Source organism: Coturnix japonica, chromosome 11 (genome assembly GCF_054131305.1).
Source record: "Coturnix japonica strain WE chromosome 11, WE-NBRP24, whole genome shotgun sequence".
NCBI lineage: Eukaryota > Metazoa > Chordata > Aves > Galliformes > Phasianidae > Coturnix > Coturnix japonica.
The window spans coordinates 16,231,888-16,255,518 of record NC_140673.1 but is presented as its reverse complement, the minus strand read 5'-3'; the positions used below and the strand labels follow the sequence as shown (position 1 = coordinate 16,255,518).

Below are 23,631 nucleotides of genomic sequence, written 5' to 3'. Positions count from 1 at the left end.
TCCACACTCATCTGCACTTCCTGCTAATTCCCTACCTGAAGTCGTCTTCTTTGGACTATTAACATTAGCAATCATTTCCACAGCAACCCTTTGTGATATCATAAATAGAGGACGATGACTTCATGTAGGGAATAAGCAGAGGTACACACGATGAATTCTTAAGAAATAAGAGACAATGTGTTTGTGCTAACTTCTGCATTACTAGAAAAGAAAGCCCCTGTACAGACAAATGGTCGGACTTGATAACCTTTATGGTCGGACTTGATAACCTTTATGGTCTTTTCCAACCTGAGCAATTCTATGATTCTATGACAATAGCAAAAGCAGCTTTGGATAAGCCTTTCTGTTCTGCCCAGTGATACAGGATGCGTTGTAAGCACATGGGAAATATGATGTTTTCACCTAGTTGCCCATTCCGGAGACGCTTCTGGAATTCCATAGCTCATATGCAGGTAGCACATCCCTGTTGCAATGCAGGCTAACAGCACTCTGCTTCCTAAAGCTGGCACACTGCAGGGCCTAGGGTTAGCCAAGCCACAGTGAGAACAAAAGGCATTTAATCATTGGGAAGGGTGCAACTCTGCCAACACTCTAACAACTTCTCGCACCCAAGTCTTTAAAAGCCCTGCTGTGATCACAGTTTTGGATACAGACCAAGGACCTAGTTGCCCAAAAGAGACCTCCTCCTCCTTTATGCTTACAATGCAGTTTTGGTAGGCCTCCCTTGGCCTCTGTCAAAACAGAGGAGTTGCATTTGAATAATGTCCTCTGGGGAATACTTCAGGAGATGAATGAACAGCACTGCCCCCAACAGGAGATACTGAAACAGGGAACATCACAGATTCTCTGATTGCTACTGAGCTACTTGTGAGGGGACAGGATGGTCTGGGCCATAGACAAGTTTCTGAGCTGAAAGTAGTGCCCATCAGCACCATCACAGTCCTCGCTCAACCAGGGAAAGCAGAGGGACCTGTGCCCTGTGCCAGCCAACAGGACTATGTGAGGAACACCAACACAGCCTTTCCATTTCACAGCAGATTCTGGGTCACTGTTTTCCATGCAATCCCATAATTTGCCTTTGCTGCTGAACCCCAACCTGACTGGCTGGTTCTCACCAAGCCATGCTGGCAACACCATGCCCACTGCTCGGCCTCTCCAGCACCACAAGACTGGAGCCCAGAGATGACACTTCTGGAAAGCTCATGGCCCCATCGAGGGTACAGAACCCTCCCCAAGGCATTATCTGCCCAACAGCCATGGCAAGCACTCAGCTACAGAATTACTGACGGGGTTAACTGGAATTAAATGCGTACAGCAGAGGGAAGCTAATGTTTCAGATGTGGAAGCAAGGCAGGCCACGGTACTTTCTGTAGTTAATTTGCCTCTCTCTTTCACCAAGTTTCCTCGAGTGCTGCTTTTCAGCTGCAGCCCAAATAAATATTCTATACTTGCCAGAGCCTGAAGAGGATTTCATGGTTAGAACATCACTTGTGATTTATTGCCTGCTCCTAGCATGTGCTCTATAATCCTAAACTCTGTGCACTCATTTTATAGCTCACTGGCAGGGCTCTCTGTTACACGCACGTCACTAAACTCATGATAAACTGCACTCTGCCATACCTGAGCACCAGATGTCACTTATTCTTTTATTTTTAAGGAATTGTATAGATACACGAGTTGCAACTGCAAGAACAATCAAGAAAAACTGCTGCCTTCAGAACAAAATTCCCCTATTTTAAGTATAAATGTTAGTCTAGCCGAGCACAACAGCTCACATGTTGGCCACCAAGATACTGCAAGACAAAACCAATGTAACTACCACAGGTGCTCAAAAGCAGCTCAATTGCCTTTCTTGCTCAGTAGGATTTCCAGTGCAGAATGGCAGCCACCAAGGAGAGGCTCCCAACAGCAATCTCCTACCATAGCCACACTGAGGGCCCCAGGTAGGTGACTCAGAGGGAGCCCCAGGACAGAAGGGCCACACAGGCTGGGAGGAGAGGTGGACAGGCACTGCTATCACTCCATTCACCGGCCAAAAGCCAGGCAGCAGCTGTTAATTCTCAGTATCAGCACTTTATAGAGGTTGCAGTTTTATTTCCACAAGGTTGCAAGACATTGATCAATCTTTGTAATATTCTTTCATTAGAGGTAAGTGAACAAATACAAAAATCACTTGGGTCAAAAAGCAAGAACTCAACAATTGGAGAAAGCTGTTAATAGGCAGCACTGCCACTGCTAGCATTTCTGAGGGATTACTTACATGTTTTCAAACAGATTCTCTGAGATCTCCAGCTCACAGCATGTGAGCGAATGTGATCCCTAAGCACACGTGAACATGCTGCTCTGTCTCTGATGCACAGAAATACACTGAAAACTGGCATAATTGATATATTTTTTAAACAACAGACTGCTAGATTATCTTGTTAGTGAGCACATCCTCTTCAAAATAAATCTGCTTTCCACTGTACCTTGATTAATGGTGGTATCTACTTGACGGCTAGTTATCAGCATCATTTCATCGGTTTATCCTAAGAATATTTTTGGCTACAGCAGCTACATTTATGCACTGCAACACGATTAGCCGAGCTGTGCAAAAAGCCTTAATCAGAATGATGAGTTCTCAGATTAGTGCTGGCTCAGGTTCAAATTGCAGCTCTGAGCAACCAGTATTGTACTTGAATTTTGCTCATGTTTATAAACACTATACAAGAGTAGGGTTGTCTGGATATCTGCAAACTCCATCAGGCTGCTGCTCATGAGGTATTTTGAGCCTGAGCCTGAATATCTGGGATAGTGCATATTTCACAGGGAAAGATGCAGGGCACTTTCCACCCCAGACTAAATCAATCTCACGGAATCAGGAACATCAGACCTTTTCAACCAAAGCCATTTGTCATAAATTCCTCAGGGCAGAGCAGAGGCTGGGAATGTACTCCCAGAGCTTCATGCAGTGATTTCTAATGAGACAGTAACTTCCACAGCACGTTCAAGTGAACAAACAGACTTGCAGCCAATTCAAGCCACGCAGGGATCCACAGGACTGTCCTCCTGTTTGAGTGGAGGCTCCCTATGCTCACATTCATTGCTCATCTGAGCAATCAGGCTGCTATCCTATTCCCTCATTGCTGTCAGGCTGCAAATCTAAGGCAGCCAGGATCACACTTTCCTCTCCTCCATAATTCAAGCAGCATCCAGCAGGGGAGATCCTGAGCAGATTTGAAACGTTGGTTTTATCTCTGCAGGGCACTAAGGCATTTTAAATCTTCAACTGTCACAAGAGAGAGAAGGAAAAACAAACAACAAGTCTCTGCTGGGCTCTGATGGAATAAATGATGCTGTTGGGAAATGTAAAGTCCTAGGATTATGCCCATGAAGAGAATTTATGAAAACTGGTAGGTAAGTATTCAAGAATAAATCTCTGCACAGCAATAAGAATGAGAAGGTTTTCAGGCTTCCATCTTGCAGACAATTACAGATGTATTAAAGTAGTATGTATCACTAGCTTGCAGAAACCAAGGAGGTATATGTACCACAAATGCAGGATGGGTTCCAAAGCTCTTTAGGATGAAGTGATGATAATATCAGAGCTACATGTAATTTCCACAGTAAACATTTGTGTGGCACAGATTCAGATTGGTAGCGTTGGGCACCAATAGCATTACTGTTCTCTAAAACAAGTTTTTTATAATTAGAGCAACAGACATAAGCCAGGTTGTGTAAGGTGGCCTTTCAACTGAGAGGACTACAGGGGGCTTTCTCACTCCAGCTAAGCAGAGCTACTTCCACCCCTCCCCATGTACAGCTGACTGTCCATGCATTAGCGATGATCCTGCATCACTGAGGCTTCTGCAAAACTGAAGAACAGTGCATGTATTTTTGTTCTTATTTAGTAGCAGAGTAACCAGTATAATCATAAGCTGAAAATGTGGGACTTGCTGTCATCATCAATAAGTAAATTCTGGTTAAACCTTTAAAGGCAAGTCCTGATTAAAAAAACAAAGCTCCAATGCTTTCAGATGCACTCTGACTTTCCTGCCTCACAAAACAAAGAGCACAGGATGGCAGGACCCAGTCTGTATCACAAACTCCCTCAAGCTTCATGTCAGGTAAAGCCATGGCTGCACTTTGCTGTTCTGGTACCATAGCATAAGTTTCTGCTGCAAAGCATCAGTGCCTGCAGCTGTGCTATAGGGCAGGAGCCGAGATGCTGATCTCTCAGGTTACCTACACATATAATGAGATTCATGGCCTCAGGCACCTCCGTGCCCACATCTCCAAAACTCTCTAAACATACACAGTGAACTCAGTACAAACTACAGCAGCAATGGGTACTTCCCATGAAGCATGACATTGGTAGCATAGTGCTGACCTGCTGCACAGTGTGTTACTGGCTAGCAAGTCTGCCAGTAAAGAGACTCAGATACACAACCTCACTTCAAACTGAGTTGTTTGGAGACTCGAGTGAAGGGCAAGGCTCAAGCAGATAACTCTCCCCACCTTCTTCTGGAACCACATTGCTATGACAGTCTGATGGGATCCGACAAGAAAAAGCAAACTGAAAAGACCTTGACTCTGCAGCCACCTGGTGGAGGGATGGAGAGCTCTGGCCCCCTACCCCTGTGGCTGCAGTGATGGAATTATTTTATCCCGTGAAAAATGCACACATGGGCCATTTGTACAACAGGGACCAAGCCCCCTCCCTCCTCCTTCCTCCTGCCATAGCTTTTACATCCTCTCTGGCAATTTTAAAAGCCACATGTTCTCACAGCAACATCTGAAGTAAACACAGAACCACAGAGTGGTTTGAGCTGCAAAAGGACCATGGGCTCCACCTTCCGCTAGAGCAGGTGGCTTCAGTGTCTCCTACTGCTCTGATGACATCTTCTTCCTCCCTCCTATCAACAAATTGTCACTTTCAAATAACAGGAGCATAAATAATAGCCCACATATTCCATTTTATAAAGTAATGTACGTAGCTTGAGCTAAATTAATATCCCTGTTCTCTTACCTGACATAAACATTCTCTCTGGCTTGTACATACAAAGTACAGACCGATTTCCTCTTTCATAGATCCATACATACTTAAAATTCCAGAATCCTTGATCAGAGATTAAAAACTAACCAACCAAATTTTGCCATTTAAAGAAAATTTTTGCATGCTTTTACCTTGAGGGCTTTCTGTGCAGCTTCACTTGACCCAATAGCAATCAGGTTTGGTCCAGCCATGCTGCAAAAACTCTTCAGATGCAAAGAATCATGAACAGGGACTGTGGAGACAGCATAATCCTGTGTGGGAACAGAAAATGGGTGCTATAAATATTTTTAAGCTGTCCTATTTCCTTAATTATATTGAAACATTCCATAATTAATTGTGTTCTCTACAAATTAACAATAGCAACGTATCCCAGAGCACAGTGTCAACTGCTTATACTGCTCGCACAGACATACCCCTCTGGACCAGCTGCCTAATCTTGTGCACTGGAGTAAAATCCAGAACACATTTCAAACAATACTATTATTGCAGCTGTGAAGCAATACGTTACAATCTGCAATTAAACGGTATGTACATAAAAACTCTCCAGGGATCAGCATTAAGAACAAAGTGCTGACAGATGAGAACATGTCAATATCCTTTCAGCCTCCCACTACCCAAGTTACTTTTATGCAACAATTCCACGTTTCAGATCCAGCTTCAGCGTACTATGTCAGACGATGCTTAACCTTCTTCATTTTTTCATTAATTTCTACTTTCTTTAAAAAGAGATGGTAAGAAAAGCATTTACAAGTATGACAAGTGTTTTAGCTGGTACAATTTTTCACTTGGCTCAGCAGAGGACAGCTTATACTTCCTGTAGCACAAATCAACCTACAAACCTTAAACGTGTCAGCCAGAATTTCTGCCCCACGTTGATTTGTCCGCTTGGAAAGGCCTACAAAAAATTCTCTGCCTAGAATGAAAAAACAAAGAATGAAACAATTACAGATTTTATTTTTTTTAGCAGCACCAGTCAAACAAACTAATTCCAAAGCCAGGCCAACTTTAGAGACAGTCTGAAGCAACCACTAATGGATAAAATTTCCTATCTTTCTCTTCTTAAGCTGAACAATAAAACTCAGTTCAGGAGTACGCAACCTGCAATCCCAAGCTAACAATGTAAAGCAATTATCTTCTTCCACACAACACATCTTGCTGGAAACACAAATAGCTTCCCCTCCTAATGCCCTGCAGTGCTCACAGAGTCAGGCAGGAAAACAGCTGGGCCAGATTAGTGCAGCTCTGATGGACCGCTCCCCCCTTCCTCTGAGGTCTCCACTGGCCTCCAGGCAGCTCTGCAGGCACTCTCACACTCCAAGGGAAATGGGCCGGCACAGGACCTGAACCACATTAGTAAGACCTTCTTCCTTGGCCTGCCACTTCTGGGACCCTCCCTGTCCCCCTGTGACCTAAGACAAGCAGCCAGTCTGCTGTGATGCTGATCAGAATGAACAGGCACAGGTGGGAGCAAGCGTACATGCAGTTGAAGTGAGAAAATGCCTAATGGGTTTAATGACACAAAAAACACTGTCAGTATCTTCACCCTTGAAGTCAACCATGCATAAGAGCTGTCTAGTACATGACATCTGGCAGGCAACTCTGCCGCTTTCTCCATAAACTAAAAGGCACTTTTTGTTTTTGATTCACTGAACCAGTGACAACTGCCTGCATCAAGCTTCACAATTCGTGAAAATGAGTCTGTGTGAGCATAGCTGCTTGTAATAAGAAATATGAAACAACTGCAGGCAGCTGACTATTGAAAGCATGTTTCTTATTGGCACTTTACAAGCTAAAATAAAATCTGTATGCACAGTGCTGTTCTTTGTACCGTGTGTACTGCTGCTTCATTTATTCAGGCATTAGACGGGACATTGAGGGCTGCACTGAAAATTAATCTCTCTGCTACCTACGTGACATTTAGCAAACAAGTGATTTAACAAGCCATACGAACAACACTTTATTATGCAGACAACAGATAACACGCTGTCTTCTAGGCAGACAGAATATTTAAACAGCAAATTTACTACACTGTACCTGTAAATAAGACGTCTCCACCATCCAACGTTGCATTTTCATCTACCATCTCTACCATGTTGAGGTTAAGACTTTCTAGTACTCTCTTCATGGCTTCAACCTATTCAAGAAAAAGTTTAAGAGCACGTTTCACTTGTATCATTGAAAAACTTACAATAACCTACATGAAATATATATCTTTAATAAAAAACAAAGTTCTTTAACAAACCAATAGCCAGCTTGACAGCAGAGCCCCTCATCCCTCACCCACCACAGCTCCCAGACCTGGATGGGGTGCCAAGCAGCCGGGGTCAAGCCATCACCTTTGCACAGAAACCACATCCAGTGGAGAGAGAGAATGAGTCCAAAATGTATGTTAACTCCAGTTCTCCTGCATAGCAACACTCTCTCTTGCATATGCCTGTCCCTTAGATCTGAGCAAGAAAAAGCACTCCCAGAGAAGCAATGTTCTCTCCTTCTTCCATACTAAGGCACAAGACACAGCTCTGTCAGCCACAGATGCAGAAACTCTACCCTAGATCTCCCTCCAGTCAGTGAAAGAACCTGAAGTCAGTAATATTCATTTTCTTTATAGTTTTCCAGCTCTACTGGGTGCCAGTTCTCTCTGCATCCTGGAGCTACCACAACAGAGAACTTTAAGAATTTCCATTTTTATGTGTTCATTGTGTGTATTTCATTTCTGTGTGCTGTCTGTGCAGTTGTTTGCTGCTTTGCAAGCTGCTGTCAGGAGGTAAGAGATGCACCAGGGACATCATCTTATCTCAGATTTAACGTGCTCTCTGGAGCTGCCTCTTTACCCCATTCACACTTCTTAGTTGCTCTAAAGGCAAAGCCCAGGACAGCCCGAGATTGAGCAGGATGAAGGCAGGTCCCTAGGCCACCTAAAGAATGCTGATGAGTTACACTGAAGGCAGAACCACGTGCTCTCTGACACCAGAAAGATTTCTTCTTCTGATAGCAGGAGACCACAAGAGAAAGCTCCCAGCAGCTGCCAAGCCAGAAGCTGCCTCAGCCCCTGCCCACTGCCTGCACGTGCCCTGTGCAGCCTCCCCAACACCTGGAGGATGCAGCAGGCATTTCAGCCTCCTGCCACAGACCACCACTGCGCTCTGACCTGTATAACAAGTGACCACATGCCTTGGCTATTCCTGGTTACCAACACAAACAAAGAGAAAAGACTGCTTCAGTCTCTCTGTAACACACTACTGTAGGTGGTTGAGGAGTACACACAGCCACGTCCATCTGTGCCAGGCCTCCAGTCATGTGTCTGAGGCACCTATAGAGAACAGCACTGCAACAATGTGAAACACTCATACTGCCCTAAGAGGTGACCAGGACGCAGCCAGCAGGGCACCTCAGCAGAGGTAAGTGCTTACAGGGGGAAGGAAGCAGTGAGAGAACAGGAAGGTGGGCACAGTCAATAGGGCTGGAGCACATCCCCAGGTGGATGCTGAACACAAAGGTGCCTGCAGCTCCCTTGGCACACAGCCTTCAGCCGCATGCTGTTAGCAGACCTCTTGGATAACCAATTGAGTAAAGTACCCGGCAGATAAGGATAATGGAAGGTAAATGCTGACTTGAGGTTTGTCATTTCAGCCATACATTTTAATTACCAGATGCCAATTACAATTTAACCACCAGGCTATGTCAGAGAAGCCTAGAATTGTTTCCTTATTTAATTTGCAGAGGTTGATGCAGCTGCAGCACAGACATTAAAGAAAGTTATCACATCTAAAAAGTTGTCCAGAATCACCGAAAATTGGTTTAATTTGCTCTGTGATTGTTCCAGGTTTTGAAGATATACATACATAGGATGCTTAAGATGATTTCTTCCAACAGTTGTGTTCATTTTAACTTCTGAAACAACATTTAAATAAAAAAAAAATGACTGCCATATAAGTAGTTGGATCTTTTTTCCACCATGGGTGTTAATGGATTCATGTTTATGGCTCCATGTTTTGCAGAGCTTTTAAGCAACCAGTAGAAATGCTGAGACTTAATTGGAAAGTAATGTTCATGCAGCTGGTGACACAAGCTAGGAATAAATATCTTTCAATATCTGCAGCTTGTGTGAAATAAAAAAGAAGTCTCAAGTAACTATTTCTTCTCGTTTGTTTATATTTTTAATGTTTTGGGGTTGTTGTTTTTTTGTTTTGTTTGTTTGTTTTTTCTTTCTACAGACAACACCAGGATTTTCACTCAGTAGAAGCAGTACTGAAAAAAGAAGCACAAAGAAGACTGGAGGGAAGACCTGACATTATAGAAAAGACTGCTGTAAATATAGAATTCTGGAAAAACAAAAACAAAACTGAACAGCCCTTCTGCCTTTGCATGCAGCTGAGTCACCTGCACATGGAGAGCACAAACTGGCATCATCACTACCATGACATTTTTAGAGCAATACTGCAGCTTTGAGTAGGTTCTCCCATGCAGCATGTTCAAGGTAGATGTTTGCCACCAAAGACACATGACTATCTGGGAGACTGAGCATACCGCATCACTGAGTGACTGGGTTGATGGATACTAAAGTCCACACAAGCTGCTTGAGTTTTTATCTCATTACTGCAAAAGGGAACTGAAAGCATGGCTCCATCCTTGAGCCTTTGTGAAAGCACTCCAAAACCAGGAAGGACTGTGTCACTTTCAACACAGCTCCTACCCAAACAAAGCATTAAGATGCCATTTCTAGCTAATGAGGGACAAGTGATTGCTACCCCGCAGTTAAAACTAAGGAAGCAGGGAACAGGTTTGATCTATCCTCCTTGCATTTCATTCTCCCAAAACAAGCAATACTTGTTTTTAAGTTTTTAAGTTTTACCCTTAAGGCATGTGGATTTTATAAGGAAAGAAAGGCAAAGTCACAGAGTTAGCTTTGATTTTGAACAAACAACCACCTCTTTTTTTTTTTTTTTTCCCCAGGAGAAAAGTGAAAAAGGTGGATAGACAAAGTTCTCTGTGAAGCCACACTACCCAGGAGACAACGGTAAAATACATTCAGTATTTAGACATGAACTGACTACAGACATATTAACAATGAGGAAGACTTACCATTTATTTTGTTTTTTTCAAAGCAGACAAGAAGAAAAGCCACCTTCCCTTACTCTATCTCCCTTATTTGAAAAATAAAACCCCAGGTAGTCAGAGTTGTTGCACACAAAGAAAACACTCATCTGTATCGTTTAAGATTTCTGTATCATATTATCTCAGGTCAGCTTAAGGTTTGTAACACAATATTGGGTTTTATTGTAAATGTACCCATTAGTACATCAGTTGAGTGTTAAAGCTTGTATGCTTTGTGTAGTGATATTTTTTCTAATAAGCACATTCCTGGTGTGAGACGGGATGTGTCTAATCCATAACAAAGCTGATGGAGAGACAATGGACTTCAGCCAGCTCAGTTCTGTTTCAAGGAAAGAGGACAATAACTGCATTTGACATTTATAAGAATCTAATTTCCTCGTGCTTTACAAATGGAGCTCATTACTCTCCAGACTGCTGGTTCCACCAATTATTGTAACTGATGTGCCGGGATTTTTCCTTCTCTATATTAGTATTTGATGCACGAATGAAGGCTGTTTCCTTAATTATTTACTGGTATTCTCTGCACTAACCACATTATGAGATTCATGCAACTGACAATAAGAAGGAAACGATCTTTACAAAGGACAGTGGAAATAAGGAAATGACTTTGCAAGAGAGGCCTGAACCCAGCACTGAGCTACAAAGCACGGGCTCATTCCAGCAAGAGCACCCCACCAGTAAAGCTGCCTGGTTAACACCTGGGCTGAGTGCCGGGACATAGACACGACTTTTCCAAGGTTCCAAGATGCCATTGAATGCAGGGGCACAGCTGGATCTGGGCAGAAGCTGTGCATGGTACAAACAAAGTATTCCTACCCATCTGCCTTTGTCTCTGAACCTCTGAGTTTTCAGTGAAAGGGGGAAGATGTCTACAGATCTGTTTCAAATGAAAAGATGCAGAAAGATTGTGAGAGCTGCAGATCATCCAGTGAATCAGACATTAAATTATGTTTCTAAACCGGCAGAGTTCAGCTTTAAGTGCTAACAGCTTGATTCTCTGGAGACCACAGTCTTCACTAAAAGGCCTCACAGCCCAAGAAACACTACTGCATTGTCTCCTGAATTTTTACATTCACCACCATTTTCTCTGACATGGTAAATCACAATTATTGCATTTCAGTCTCCACTTCATTGTCTTTTAAACTATCATTTATAGCTATGCAAAGCAAATGTCAGACCCAATATATGCAGAAGTTAGATTGTGATATCTCTGAGGTGACTATTTCTGGAGCCATTAGTTCTGGGTTCATGAAGTGCCACTGTCAACATATAATGCATTTTTCAGCAAGTCTCTGAGTGAGGAATATAAATAGAGATGGACAAATCTGGGGCCAGGAAAGGATAGACTTCAGCTCTGCAAAACCAGATACCAGTGTTGGTCACGATCCAGATCTTAGCCTGTCTGCATCTGCTCGGCTGCGAGATGAGGGAAGTCTGTCTCCTGCAGATGATAAGCACTGCCATTCTGGCCTTGCAGAGGCTTCAAAGAAAACAAAGCAGTGCTGTAATAGTTTTGAGGGGTTTTGAAAAGAAAAACTGGTTGTTTTCTTGCTTTAAGTGAGATACACACCCCTGGTGTATACCGATCTCAGAAATCAGTGGGATGTGGATTATGGAAGAGTTTCCATCTCCTGCTTCCAACTTTGGCCCCTTCTCTGCTGACACCAGAAATGGCCCTGGCTCTTGGGATGTTAGCAGGGAAGCAGAGGAACAAGAAGATGCTCCAGTGCTTCTCCTCCAAGCAGTTCAAACCACAAAATCACTACATGCAGGACAAATAATATCAGCTCTGTCCCAACAAGCAGGCCCCAAAACAGACTGGTAAGGACACCCTGTACCTGCTGTTACAGCCTGTGCCAGCTAAAGAACTGCAGTTTGCTATGACGAGTGATTCAGGTATCTCCTAGGAAGTGGAGAGCAACAAAGATGATAATGGGGCTGAAGCAGCTCCCGTACGTGGAAGGGCTGAGAGACCTGGATTATTTTCAGCCTAGAGAAGGGAAGACTGAGATCTGATCGATGTTTATAAATGCCCGAAGTGTGGGAGGCAACTGGATGAGACCAGACTATTTGCAGTGGTGTGTAGTGATAGGACAAGGAGCAATGGCCAGAAAACAGAATATAGGAAGTTCCCAGAGAGGCTGTGGAGTCTCCTTCTTTGGAGATATTCAGGACCCATCTGGACATCTACCTGTGTGACATGCTATAGGGAAGCTGCTTTAGCAGGGTACTGGACTCTGTGGTCACTAGAGGTTCCTTACAGCCCCTGCAATTCTGTGATTCCCCTTTCCACCCACCCAGGGGTTCTGTGTGGTCCCCTCCTCTTTCAGGAAGGGGGAGGGGGGTGGGGCAGAGTGAAGACCTGCAGCAGCCAGCTGCTCAGCAGCATGTTATGGGATGACACAGCGTACCTGCTCCTGAAGCACCCCTATGGATTCCATTCAAATGTCACATCTCTGACAGCTCTTCAGCAGCACAGGAGGAGAGCTCCAGCCTGGCACATCTCAGGAGGTCCTTTGGCCATCTCCTTCCACAGGTGCCCCAAGTGCTGGTGCCACATCTGCTTGTGCATACTCACATGCACCAATGCATCAGGCATTTCTAATCTCATGCCCACTCTGTGGCAAAGAAACTGCAACAGGATGACTTAAAAGCCAAAACATAAATTATATGGATATCTATCTTAAGTGATATTACAGGATTTCAAATCATTATTAAAAAAACCCCAATTGGAACCTGGTTGTCTTAAGCATTTTTTCATGACAGCCATGAAAACAGATTGATATAGATACAAAATGTAAGTGAAATGACCACAAATAATCCAGCAAATTTCTACAGACATCAGATGAAACATGTTGTGGAAGAGCTCTACCCTCAATCACTGTCACTCCATTAATCTGCAGCACCTTCAATGTAGTTACATTCGTACATATAGTAAAAAACACAACTAAACTGGATGTCCTTGATGTTGTGCTTTCACAGCTAAGCAGAACTGAAGTGCATGAGAAAACCTTACATAGCTCACCAGCAGTAAAGTATGTCTGTCTCTGCCCTTTCTTCTAAAACACTTGAAAAGCAGGGGCACCATTTCCCACAAGGCAGGAGTCAGCAAGCTGCTTACTTGCTAAAAAAGGTTGAAATTTCAACCCACAGCAAGTAGAAATAATTTCAATCAGAAGTAAATTGTTAACAGAGAAAGAAGATTGCTTAAAAAGATGGAGATTTAAAGTCACTAGAAAAAAAATAATAAAAAAAGATCTAAGATCTGCTAGGCATAAAATCAGGTTAGTGGAAAAGTTTAAGCAGCATGAATGCATTGTCACTGAAAAACAGTGAAGATTTTGCTGGATAAAGATGATGACATGAAATTTAAGTCGTACGCTGGCATGCTGAGAAAGTAACGTTCTAAATACTTTCTGCTTACAATTACAAAATGATCAATTGTTAAAGGTTGCACAGAGAAATATCTTCCACTCTGCCTGGACATGCACAGTGGGCCAAGAATGCACCTGGATAAGCCAAGCATTCATTATCTCCCAGACACTCAATATCCCATAATACCCACAGCGGCTGCCAGCTCCTTGTCCACTGTTGACCACATGCCATGTGCCCCATTTCACAGCTGAAAAGTATTTAAAATTCATGAAGCCTGTTGAAAGCTCGACTGTCACATTCTGCTCATTCCACAGGGTATGGGAAAGCCGAGCAGAAGGGACATTTCAGCTGGGGCTATTATGGCTCTTGAATAACCAATATTCTATTAAATTGCTAATAAACCCACTTGAAGATAAGTTGATCACAATCAAACCATACAGTAGCATTCCTTTCCTTTAACGCCGAGTTGTCAGGTTTCACTCTGTACTGTACTACTGTTTCTGTGCCGTTTGTTCACGACTTGACACCAAGCATTCACGATGCTTACTTTGTCCCAGGCCATCTAAATGCCCTATTCTAAGGAGGCTGAAAGATCTTTGGCAAGGATAATGCTCTGCTTATTTTAAGGTAGGGAGTTCTTTTTAAAGGAAAATCTACCCTAAAGAAGTAAAAAATAATTATACCTCAACCAGGACTTTTTTTTTTTTTTTATTTGGTATGTGTGTGTAACCTCTTGAAGAGGTGCTCACAGTTTGAATGCAGCAGTAAATACCACCGGGGCTTTCTGCAGAGAAGCAGCCTCTGGGGCTCCCATGCACCCTGTCAGCTTGGGTCTCGTCTGCATTTTCATTTCAGCAATTCATTTCCTCCCATCTTCACTGAATCTTAATTTTATCAAAGAAAATAAAGGACTTTCTCTTAAGACCCTCAAAGAGTGTTTATTTTGGATTAAATCAGAATTTGCTGAGATTCCTCACAGTTAATTGCCAAGATGCTGGCAAGCCCTCTACTGCCTTCCAGTCTTGCTGTGAACATATTTTTTTGCCAAGAGAACTTCAAATCTTGTAACTTTTAACACTGAAAAGCATATCCATGTCCTTCTAGGAAGAGGATTTAGAAGTTTCCATTTATATTAAGTAATGCTGCTCTGCTGAGAAGCAGCTCCCACCCAACTCCATCCCAGCAGGGCCCAGTAGCAGTTGTTCTCATCCAGCTCTGAGCACTCCTGCAATCCAAGGATTTCTGCTGCACGAATGGTAGAGGACTATCATCAGGAAGATCTGTCCTACCTCATTTGTCAGCTGGGGAGACACAGAGAACATCCAGAGGTTGCTACTAGGTCCATGCTGTCATATGCCGAGGATGGGCAGTGAGGAGAAGCAGAGTCCCAGGAGCCAGCTCAGCTGGAAGAACAGTGACCATCTTCACAGGCAAAGAACATGTTTTTATTCACCTCACATTCTCACAGTAACTGGCCTTTCACTGAGAAATATCCCTTGTTATTTTATAACAAGGCCACAGGCAGAGGTTATACTAACACAGAGCTTTCCCCCTCTCTAATACAATGTTTCATTCATGCTCTTAGAGAAGTTGAAGGCAATCTTATTTTAGCAGTACTAATGTATCTTGCAAACATGCCCTGTAGTGCCTGGACAAATGTAACAACTGCAGAAAATGCAAGTTCTGACCATGTTCCTTCTCTCAACTAGTTCCAGGAACATCCTATTGACTATAAATAAAAGCAACATCTGAGTATGAATACAGAAATTGCTGATACTCAAAATGGAATCAAATCCTAGAACATACCAACCAGCCGGAGAAATCAAAATCAATATTTCTCAGTACCAATAAGCAAATTGGAAGTCATCCACTGAATGAACTGGTCATCACAGTGCAAGCAGTGACACTTCAACCTGAAAACAACCTCTAGAGGTGTTATACAATACTGACAAGCTTCAACAAACTCTTCAGCTTCAGAGGAAAATCTGCAGCAAGCAAAAATGATTACCCATTTCCAGCTGCTCTTCCTTGAGCTCAGACTGACAGAGGTAGGGCCCCGTATGTGCTGCTCTTACACAGACTGCCCATTGGAGGCCTACAGTGTTTGAGAGGAAATGAGAGTAAAGCAGTGAGTGCTGAAACAAAGAGCACGTAAGAAAACCCAGTAGTCAGTACGTGCCCTCTGTAACAGCACGTTTTATGAGGTAGGAACCCTGCCCCCATGCACAACTTCCCAGGGCTCCCAAAAGCCACTGCCAGCCTCGGCCACCAGCACTCTCATCACCCACTCCCACAATTGAGGGTTAACTGTGCATACAGGCAACAAAACATCCAGAACAGCAGATTTATCCATAACAGACCTCTACATACTTGTGAAAGGGAAGTTGCCATCCAACTTTTACCTACACAGACCTGAACACAGGACCTGAAACCTGGGCAGGCAGTAGGGGATGAAAGCCTGACCCCACCAAGGTCAGAATCTCCCCAAGATGTGCCTTTGAATTTTGTGTAATAACTGCAAAAATGCCAATATCAGTGATCCTGTAAGGAAGTCAACTTCCAGGGCATGAGCAGGCACTCCTTTCCCCCCCAAACAACCTACTTTCTCACATCCTGAGGCCATATTCTTTAATAGTGCTAAATATAAATACCATGTTTAATTGAAAGTGCAAGGAAATCTTTGCCTATTTCCTTTTAATGGATTTTAAACAAAGGGAAACCATCATGCTTGCTTTAAATGTACAGAGACAGTGGCAAAAAATGAAGAAAAGCATGACAAGAGCTATGTAAAGGGTACCTTTTAAAATATTCTATTTAATAAAAGCTTTTTTAGAAATGCTTTCTATGAGACTCCTGGTCCAGTCACCTTCCTTGAGAGAGAGCAAAGCTGTCTTCTTTCACGTACATATTTCTGTTCACTTTGCAAGAGATGCAGCTTCACAGACATCCCACTGCTCAGCTTTGCAAGCAGTTACTTTGGGAAAGGAAATATCTTCCTACAAGTTTTTAAATACACATCAGAAATTAGGGTTTAAGCTACAATATTACTCAGCAAGAGCTACTTTAAAAGAGGAGCAGATTCAAAAAGAACAGAGCCAAATGGTACAGGGCTAATCAAATGTGATGACCCACACTTCCTAATCATACCTCCTGTACCTGAGGCAGCAGGTGCCTGAAGCTCACCACATCCACGCTGTCATGCTTCACAGAATGGCTGTGATGCTGCTGATGAGTTGGGTGCTGGCACACCTCAGCTCTGGGGACAGGTCTCCTACCGTGTCATGAGACTGTGTGGAGCCCAGTGCCACAGCATGACTGAGGAGAGGTGGAACAGGAGGCAACAGCCAGGAGGCAACAATGCAGGAGACGGTGTCACTACTTCAGCCAGCCTGCCTGATGGCTTTTCCTTTCCTCCTGCTGTGCTACATAACCTCACCGCCATGTAGAAATAAAGGGAAAAACTGAGATGTATAAAATCATAACAAAATGGAAACGATTAGCTCACCAGCTGCTATCAAACCCTCCTGAGGTGTGGCAGTAACCTAACAGCTTGTAACAGCAGTGCTCCCAGACAAAGGCAATGCCAGAGCCCACACATACCTGCAGGACACATGGCAAATAAAAAGCAAGGTTCCTGATGGAGCAGGGTAATTCATGGAAAAGTTAAATGAAAACTCCACGCCTTTCTGCCACTGAAAAGATGAAAAGCATGTTTCCTTGGTGGCTGGTTTAGGTTTCAACTGCAGGGCTGGAAGAGTCTGTTGCTCCAGGGGCGGATGACGCTGCTGTGTTGGGCAGCTGAGCCCATGAGGACAACCTAACCTGGGTGGAGGGAAATAACGCCTGCACCACAGGGCAAGCAACTGGAGACTACTGGCAGTGGCTGGTGTAAAGACGACTGCACATGCCTGCAGCATTGAGCACCTAGCATGACTGCTGCCTGCCAGCATCCTGGAGATGAAGGAGCCCTTAAGCTTCCTCATTATATACCAAGAAAGTCAAAGAGTTTGAGAGCTCCACACTCACTCTTCATCACCACAGGGTTACTTTCAGGAAAAACCAGGGAGAAGCATACATCACTCAGCAGAGACTTTACTTTCTTCAGTATGAGGGACCTGGATCTGCTGCTGCAACAACTCCCCAACATAGAAGTACGGATCTGCGTGTTAAGCAGTAAAGTGCAAACTTGGAAAAATGACTATGGCTATATTTTTTCTAAATGCTAGAGTATTTTTTAGGACTCATCTCTACCTGTTTGTTGAATGCTTTTGATGCACTACTACTACTAAGTGCTTGAGGGGAATGGAAGGAAACCTTCTTATCCATTTTGGTTGGCAAAAAAAGCTCTAAGCATAGTTACACAACAGCAAAGAGAAAAGGCTGCAGAAATGTGTGCAGTCTGCAGGGTCAGAGCAGGAAGATTACGATCTTCTCTTCAGACTGTTTATCTTGTGCTTCAGCAGCTTATCAAGTTAAAAGGAAGGTGAAGGCAGCAAGCAAGGCTGCATCACGCACCAGATGCTTTCAGTACTCACTTTAGCCTAGGGGGAAAAACAGAGCTTCTCTGTCAGTGACCACTCACTGCAGCAACCAGGAAGATGATGCTCCTGGAAAACCTAGTGCACATTTTGCAGATACTAATTTATAAATGCATATTATCTTGTTCAGAAGACAGATAATTCTCTATGCTCTTGCAGTTACACGTAAAGCAATGAAGCAAAAATCCACTAAACAAGTGACAGATTTAATAGACCAGAAATATATCCCTAATAAGCAAAATCAGTTACATAATGAAGACACAGAATTAGTAATTTTCACAAGCACTATTTTCTCAAAGCTGAAATCATTATATGCCAGATCATTAAGAGGTGAATTAGCAAGCTAGAAATTAGTGGTGCCCAGGTGCAGTTCCACAGAAATGTCACTAAACGTCCAGAAATGCTGTATTTGCATGTCAAAAAGAACAGAATTACAGAATGGCTTAGGTTGGAAAGGATCTTAAGGATTACCTGGCTCCAAGCCCTGCCCTGGGCAGGGATACCTCCCACTAGCCCAGGTCACCGACAGCCCCATCCAGCCTGACCTTGAGTGACTCCAGGGAGGGGGCATCTGCACTTCCTCTGGGATACATCAGTGCCTCACCATGCTCATAGTGAAGAATTTGGTCCTAACATCTTATCTAAAACTCCCCTCTTTACTTTAAAACCATTGCCCTTTGTCCTATCACTACACTTCCTGAGTAAAGACTTCCTTTCCAGGCTTCTTTTATGAAGCAAATATAATGGATAATTATAGTTAGTGTAGAGAAGAAATTAAAGTTGTATACAAAAGCCAAAATAACTCTACAAAGCACATTTTAGTGCAATATATCAGAAACCAAAGGTAAAAGCAAGAGGAGCTAGTGAAAGTCTCTGGACAACAGAATCAAGATACAGAAGGACATTTTATTCTGCTTGGTTTCTCTGTCTAAGGAACAACATGAACAGCATCAGCGATGCTAACACATTACTAACTGGAAAGGGTGACATTTTCAATTTTCACTACAACAAAGAACAAAAGACATTCTTTTGCTCTGTATTTGGGAAAAAAGCTGCTAAAGTATTCAACTGCATCATGGATAGCAGCTTACATTCCAGCTGTAACACAGAGAATGTTCAGCTGGGTGGGCAGGGAGTACTGCATGGGACTGGGGGAACCCAGCCAGCACTGTGCCTGCTATGCTACTGCTGTGTGCTGAGACTAAGCCCCTGTGCATGGAGGGTGGCCAGCCAGTGCCAAGGGCTCACAGAGCAACCACAGACAGGAGGGCATCACTTCCAAAACTTCACTCTGAGCAGGATTCTCAGGGCTCAATCTATTTTACAGACAAGCGGGAGGATAAAAAGAAGGTTTCAATGGTGCTTGCAAAGCCCTACACAAGGAAGAGAAATTCAAGAAAAAGGTTTGAAAAATGCAGTATCTGTAAGATGAACGAAGAGGAGTGGCAATGGTTGAGGCATGGCTGGTGTTCTCACTTTGAGAAGGAAGGTGATTCAGCATTGAGATAACCTGTAGCAGGCAGCCTGGCCCACAAGGGATGCTGGCCAGGGGCTGGAGCCAGGAGCCTACTGTGCAGCAGGAGCAGCCAACCCACAGCCAGATGGCTCCACTGCCCATACAGAGAGCAGCAGGGAGAGAGCAGCCCGGTGAGGAATTGAGGTGTTCCTTCATTGATGGCAAATGATGGTGCCAATTATGTGATTTAGAGTCTGAGCATCCCAATTTCTTTTACATCTTTTTAAGTTGCTGCCGCATACGTGCAGACATATGCTCAGAGAAACTGACGAAGTGCTAAGTTTACTACTGAGGGGATCAATTTTCTCTTTGTTAACAGTAAAAGGGCTCCCTGAGTTTACATGGGCCAGGCAAGTTGCTTATAGACATGCCACACACCACTTACCTGGCACATCTGCTGGCACCCAGGGACACTGCATGGTGAGACCTGGAAGCAGGAGGAACAGCTGAACTCAGAGTTCACTCTGGAGGGGTGGGGGCAAGGCAGCCTGGGAAACACTGACGTATTGTCTTTCCATTACTGAAAATTACACTTTATGAAATAGCATTAGATCATTTTAAGAGGTTTATGTAAGGACACTGAAAAACAAGCCCTTTTGCAAAACTAGCTTTTTTTAAACATCTCCCTATTTCCACTCAGCATCAAGATGTGAAAATCCAATACACAGCAAACCCTGCACTCTCAGACAGAAGAGGCCAACCTCAGCTCGAGTTAAATCTTCCAGCTGTTCCCAGCTCCTTCTCTTCTCTCCATCAGACAGGCTCGTAGCACTGCCTTAATTACTTGTTTAGGAAGGATGTGACATGTTCCAATTTAATACATTTAGCTCTTCTTAGAGCAAATGTAGAATTAAGCCTCAGTATGCACTTGACAGATCTCTTAGCAACTAGCGTGCAATCGGCCAACAATGGATGATTCACAGTTTTAGCAAGAGTGTGCAGAACTGCCTGCCAAAAATCTGAATAAACGCACATTGCTAGACACTATGGTAAAGTGTACCCTGATCTCTTTTAAACTATTATATCATAGAGGAAAGTTAAACGGCACACATTCCAGCAGCTCATCATAGTCTGGAAATACAATTGAACTGTAGTATCTTGATTTTATGATAACTGATACTTTTCTGCGGTTATTTTCACTTAATTAGAATAATGGTACCTTTCAAAGAGAGCCGCTAAAGTCCATCTGTTCATGTAAATCGGAACTGCCATTTCCGTTCCCATTGCTCTGAAACAGGAAGAAGTGAGCCTGGAGGACGCCAATTGGGTCATTTATTTCAGGTCCTAATGCAGGGCCGACCATCCTCTCACATCCTTAAACTGCTACACAACCCCTTGGGAGCAGCCCGAGGTGCACAGGGTGTACCGGGGTATGGCTATGTTTGCTTCACTGCCCACAAAAGCATGCTGAGGATCAGGCCCACTTCCTGGTGAGGACTGCTGCTGCTACAAAAGCAAGGTTATTAGCATTTCTACAGCCAGATATCTGCCTTTGCTGTACAGTTTCACTCCATACCTCATACCTTGCTTTGCAAGAGTTTTTTTTTTTGTGCACTCCATCTGGGCATCATAATACACAAAAAAAGACAGAATGAAAGCCTTTACAAAATCCTATCAAGAACAAACAAAACAGGAGGAGTGCTGTTAGGATTACTTCCATGCTGCAAGAGCATGGAACACATTGCCCCTTTCCCTTTCTGCTCCAGCCACAGTCAGTGAGTGCAGAAGACATTTCTACACCTCCCTTCTTCCTCACCTGCTCCACAGCTCCAGGACAGCTTTTGGCTCGGTCTGGGTGTGACAGTCCCTCCAGACAGACTCTGGCAGCAGCCCAGCAGCCCGCTCACTACCCACCCAGGGTCCTCACGCTGCAGGCAGCTGCCTCCAGCAGACCCCTTCCAGGTAAAGCAGATGTGCTTGGCGAAATAAGTGGCTTTCTTTGGCACAAGAGTGCCCAGGCCAGTTGGAAGAACTCTAGAAGGAGAGCTGTGGTCAGGGGAAGGAATGTGAGCACACTGCTCCATGCTGCCTTAACAGTGGGGTAGTTGCGGGATTCCGCCTGTGAGGCTGACAACCCTGCAGAGCAAAGCTTTCACCTTGCAAAGCATTAGGGAGGTGCATTAAGTGTAGAAGCACCACAGCTTCTGTGAGAGTGAAAATAGGGCAGATTGAAGAGAGGAGCAGGTACAAAACAGAAGGTGCTTATAAATTTTTTGCTCTGTATCAAAGTTTCCCACTGCCTCTGAGTGAGACAACACTCTATAGACAAATCAGAGTCCAGAAGGTTTTTCCATCTGCTTCCACAGGACTGGATCGCAGGGCTGAAAAACAACACAAGCAGTGGGGCTGCAGGAGAGCCAGGCACTATGGCCAGGAGTGGCAGTGTGTGACCTCTGCCTGCACAGCCAGCATCATTGTGCGCTCAACAGTGCACCACTGCACCTGGAAACCAAGCACTGATTTTGCCTAGAAGCAGTTGAACCTCTGCAGGAAGGGAGGCAGAGGGATGTAACTTTTCAAACCAGCAGGGCTGCAGCTGGGGAAGCTGCAATGAAGCATGTCACTGACATGAGACCCCGTACTATAGGAGGCAGCAGATCAGGACCAGTGCACTCTGCTCTGACCGTACAAAGGCAGTGGGTGACGGTACCGTGAACCCACACCTTCCCCCAGATTTTCTACAGATGTTGGAGAACTGCAAAGCCAGGACTGAGCTTGCATTCTTGCATGTTGTGATAATCAGCTGGGGTTCGGAAAATCCTTCGAAAAATCTAATGTCCTGGCAACTTTGCAAGGCTTCTGAAAAAATAACAGTTTAACATCTGGAACAAAAACACTCCAAGGAAGTCCAAGAGCAACACAGTGCAGAACATTTTCCCCCCATAGCTATGGCTGTACAGCACTTCCTTGTCCCCAGCTCGCTGAAACTGGAATGTTTGCAGCAAGATGCTGAAACATTTCATTGGAAGCCATGCAGGAAGGTGGAAAGATAAAGAGCTATTCATGTACTTGAACATTTTTTAATTTTCTGAGCTTTGTTTATTTTTCTTCCTGTCCCATGAATTTCCTCAGTCATTTAATGCATCTTAATCTTCATCAATATTTAACTCTGCAGCAGGAATACTGCATACTTTATGTTTTCCCATTTAGCTTAAGAGTATGGGGGGGGGGAAAGGGTGCAGAATGGTCTATGAGAAGAAAAACAGCTAGTTCTAAAGGAAACTGCCTTTCCTTTTTCCACAAGGTGTCCTGGAATGGAGTCAGGGAGAAGGATGAAAGAGAAAGGTGGGCAGCAAACACATGGTGCTGCTCATAGCTCAGTGGTGTCGTGATTTAGAGCACTCTCCTTCCTGCCTCTGGGGGCCCACATTTCAACCTGGCTACACCAAGACTGGAAATCTTTCTCTGGGATGAACTCAGCCCTCAGCAGAAATTAGTGAGCAAAAGCTGCTCCCTGCAATAATAATAATAATAATAATGAAAATGCAGCATTGTTCTCAATGAGCTAGTAGTTTTATAAATTTTATAAGTAACTTATAAACATAGTTACATATTAAGCATATATTCATATACATACATACAAAATCCTTTCAATTGAGGATATGCATGGTCAGCAAAACTTTGCGACCTAAGGGAAATCCCATCAATACTAGCATTTCCTGCATCAGCAACTTCACACCACCAGCAGCAAGGCAGGTCTGTCTGAAGATGTCCCAAGCAGAGCAGAATTGTGTTAGCAGAGATGCTCTGCAGGATGCAGTACTGCACCCAAGGCACCAGCGGCAGATGAGTGATGGCAATGGGACCCACGTGCTCACTGCTGCAGGCTAAAGGTAGCACAAAGTGTTGTACATTTGCATCCACCAGCAGTTCCAAGATCCTAAGGCCCCTGAAGAAGTTGTGCATGTCTTCAGCTCAGTCAGAGAAACCAGACAGAACTGCACTATACCTTGGACAACAGGAGTCAAATTAGATCTGAAATATACCTCATTCCAGTGCACTGCTTGGAGGATTTACAGCATGAGTCTCAGTACAATAAGCTTTCCTGCAAA

The 23,631-nt window shown here is 43.9% G+C and overlaps 1 protein-coding gene across 2 annotated transcripts in view; it reads right to left on the bottom strand.

Annotated features, from left to right (window-relative positions):
• The window catches only part of DDAH1 (dimethylarginine dimethylaminohydrolase 1), a 49,442-nt gene that overhangs the window by 8,851 nt on the left and 16,960 nt on the right, over window positions 1-23,631 (bottom strand). The window contains exons 1-4 of one of the 2 annotated variants that reach the window (XM_085511462.1): window positions 12,562-12,606; window positions 7,070-7,169; window positions 5,875-5,948; window positions 5,167-5,286 (exon numbers count right to left, since the gene is read on the bottom strand). In XM_085511462.1, the coding sequence (XP_085367588.1) occupies window positions 5,167-5,286; window positions 5,875-5,948; window positions 7,070-7,169; window positions 12,562-12,591 (324 nt within the window). In that variant the 5' untranslated portion in view covers window positions 12,592-12,606. Of the gene's footprint in view, window positions 1-5,166; window positions 5,287-5,874; window positions 5,949-7,069; window positions 7,170-12,561; window positions 12,607-23,631 lie in introns of those variants that run through there. The other variant, XM_015870178.3, reaches the window with a different exon arrangement.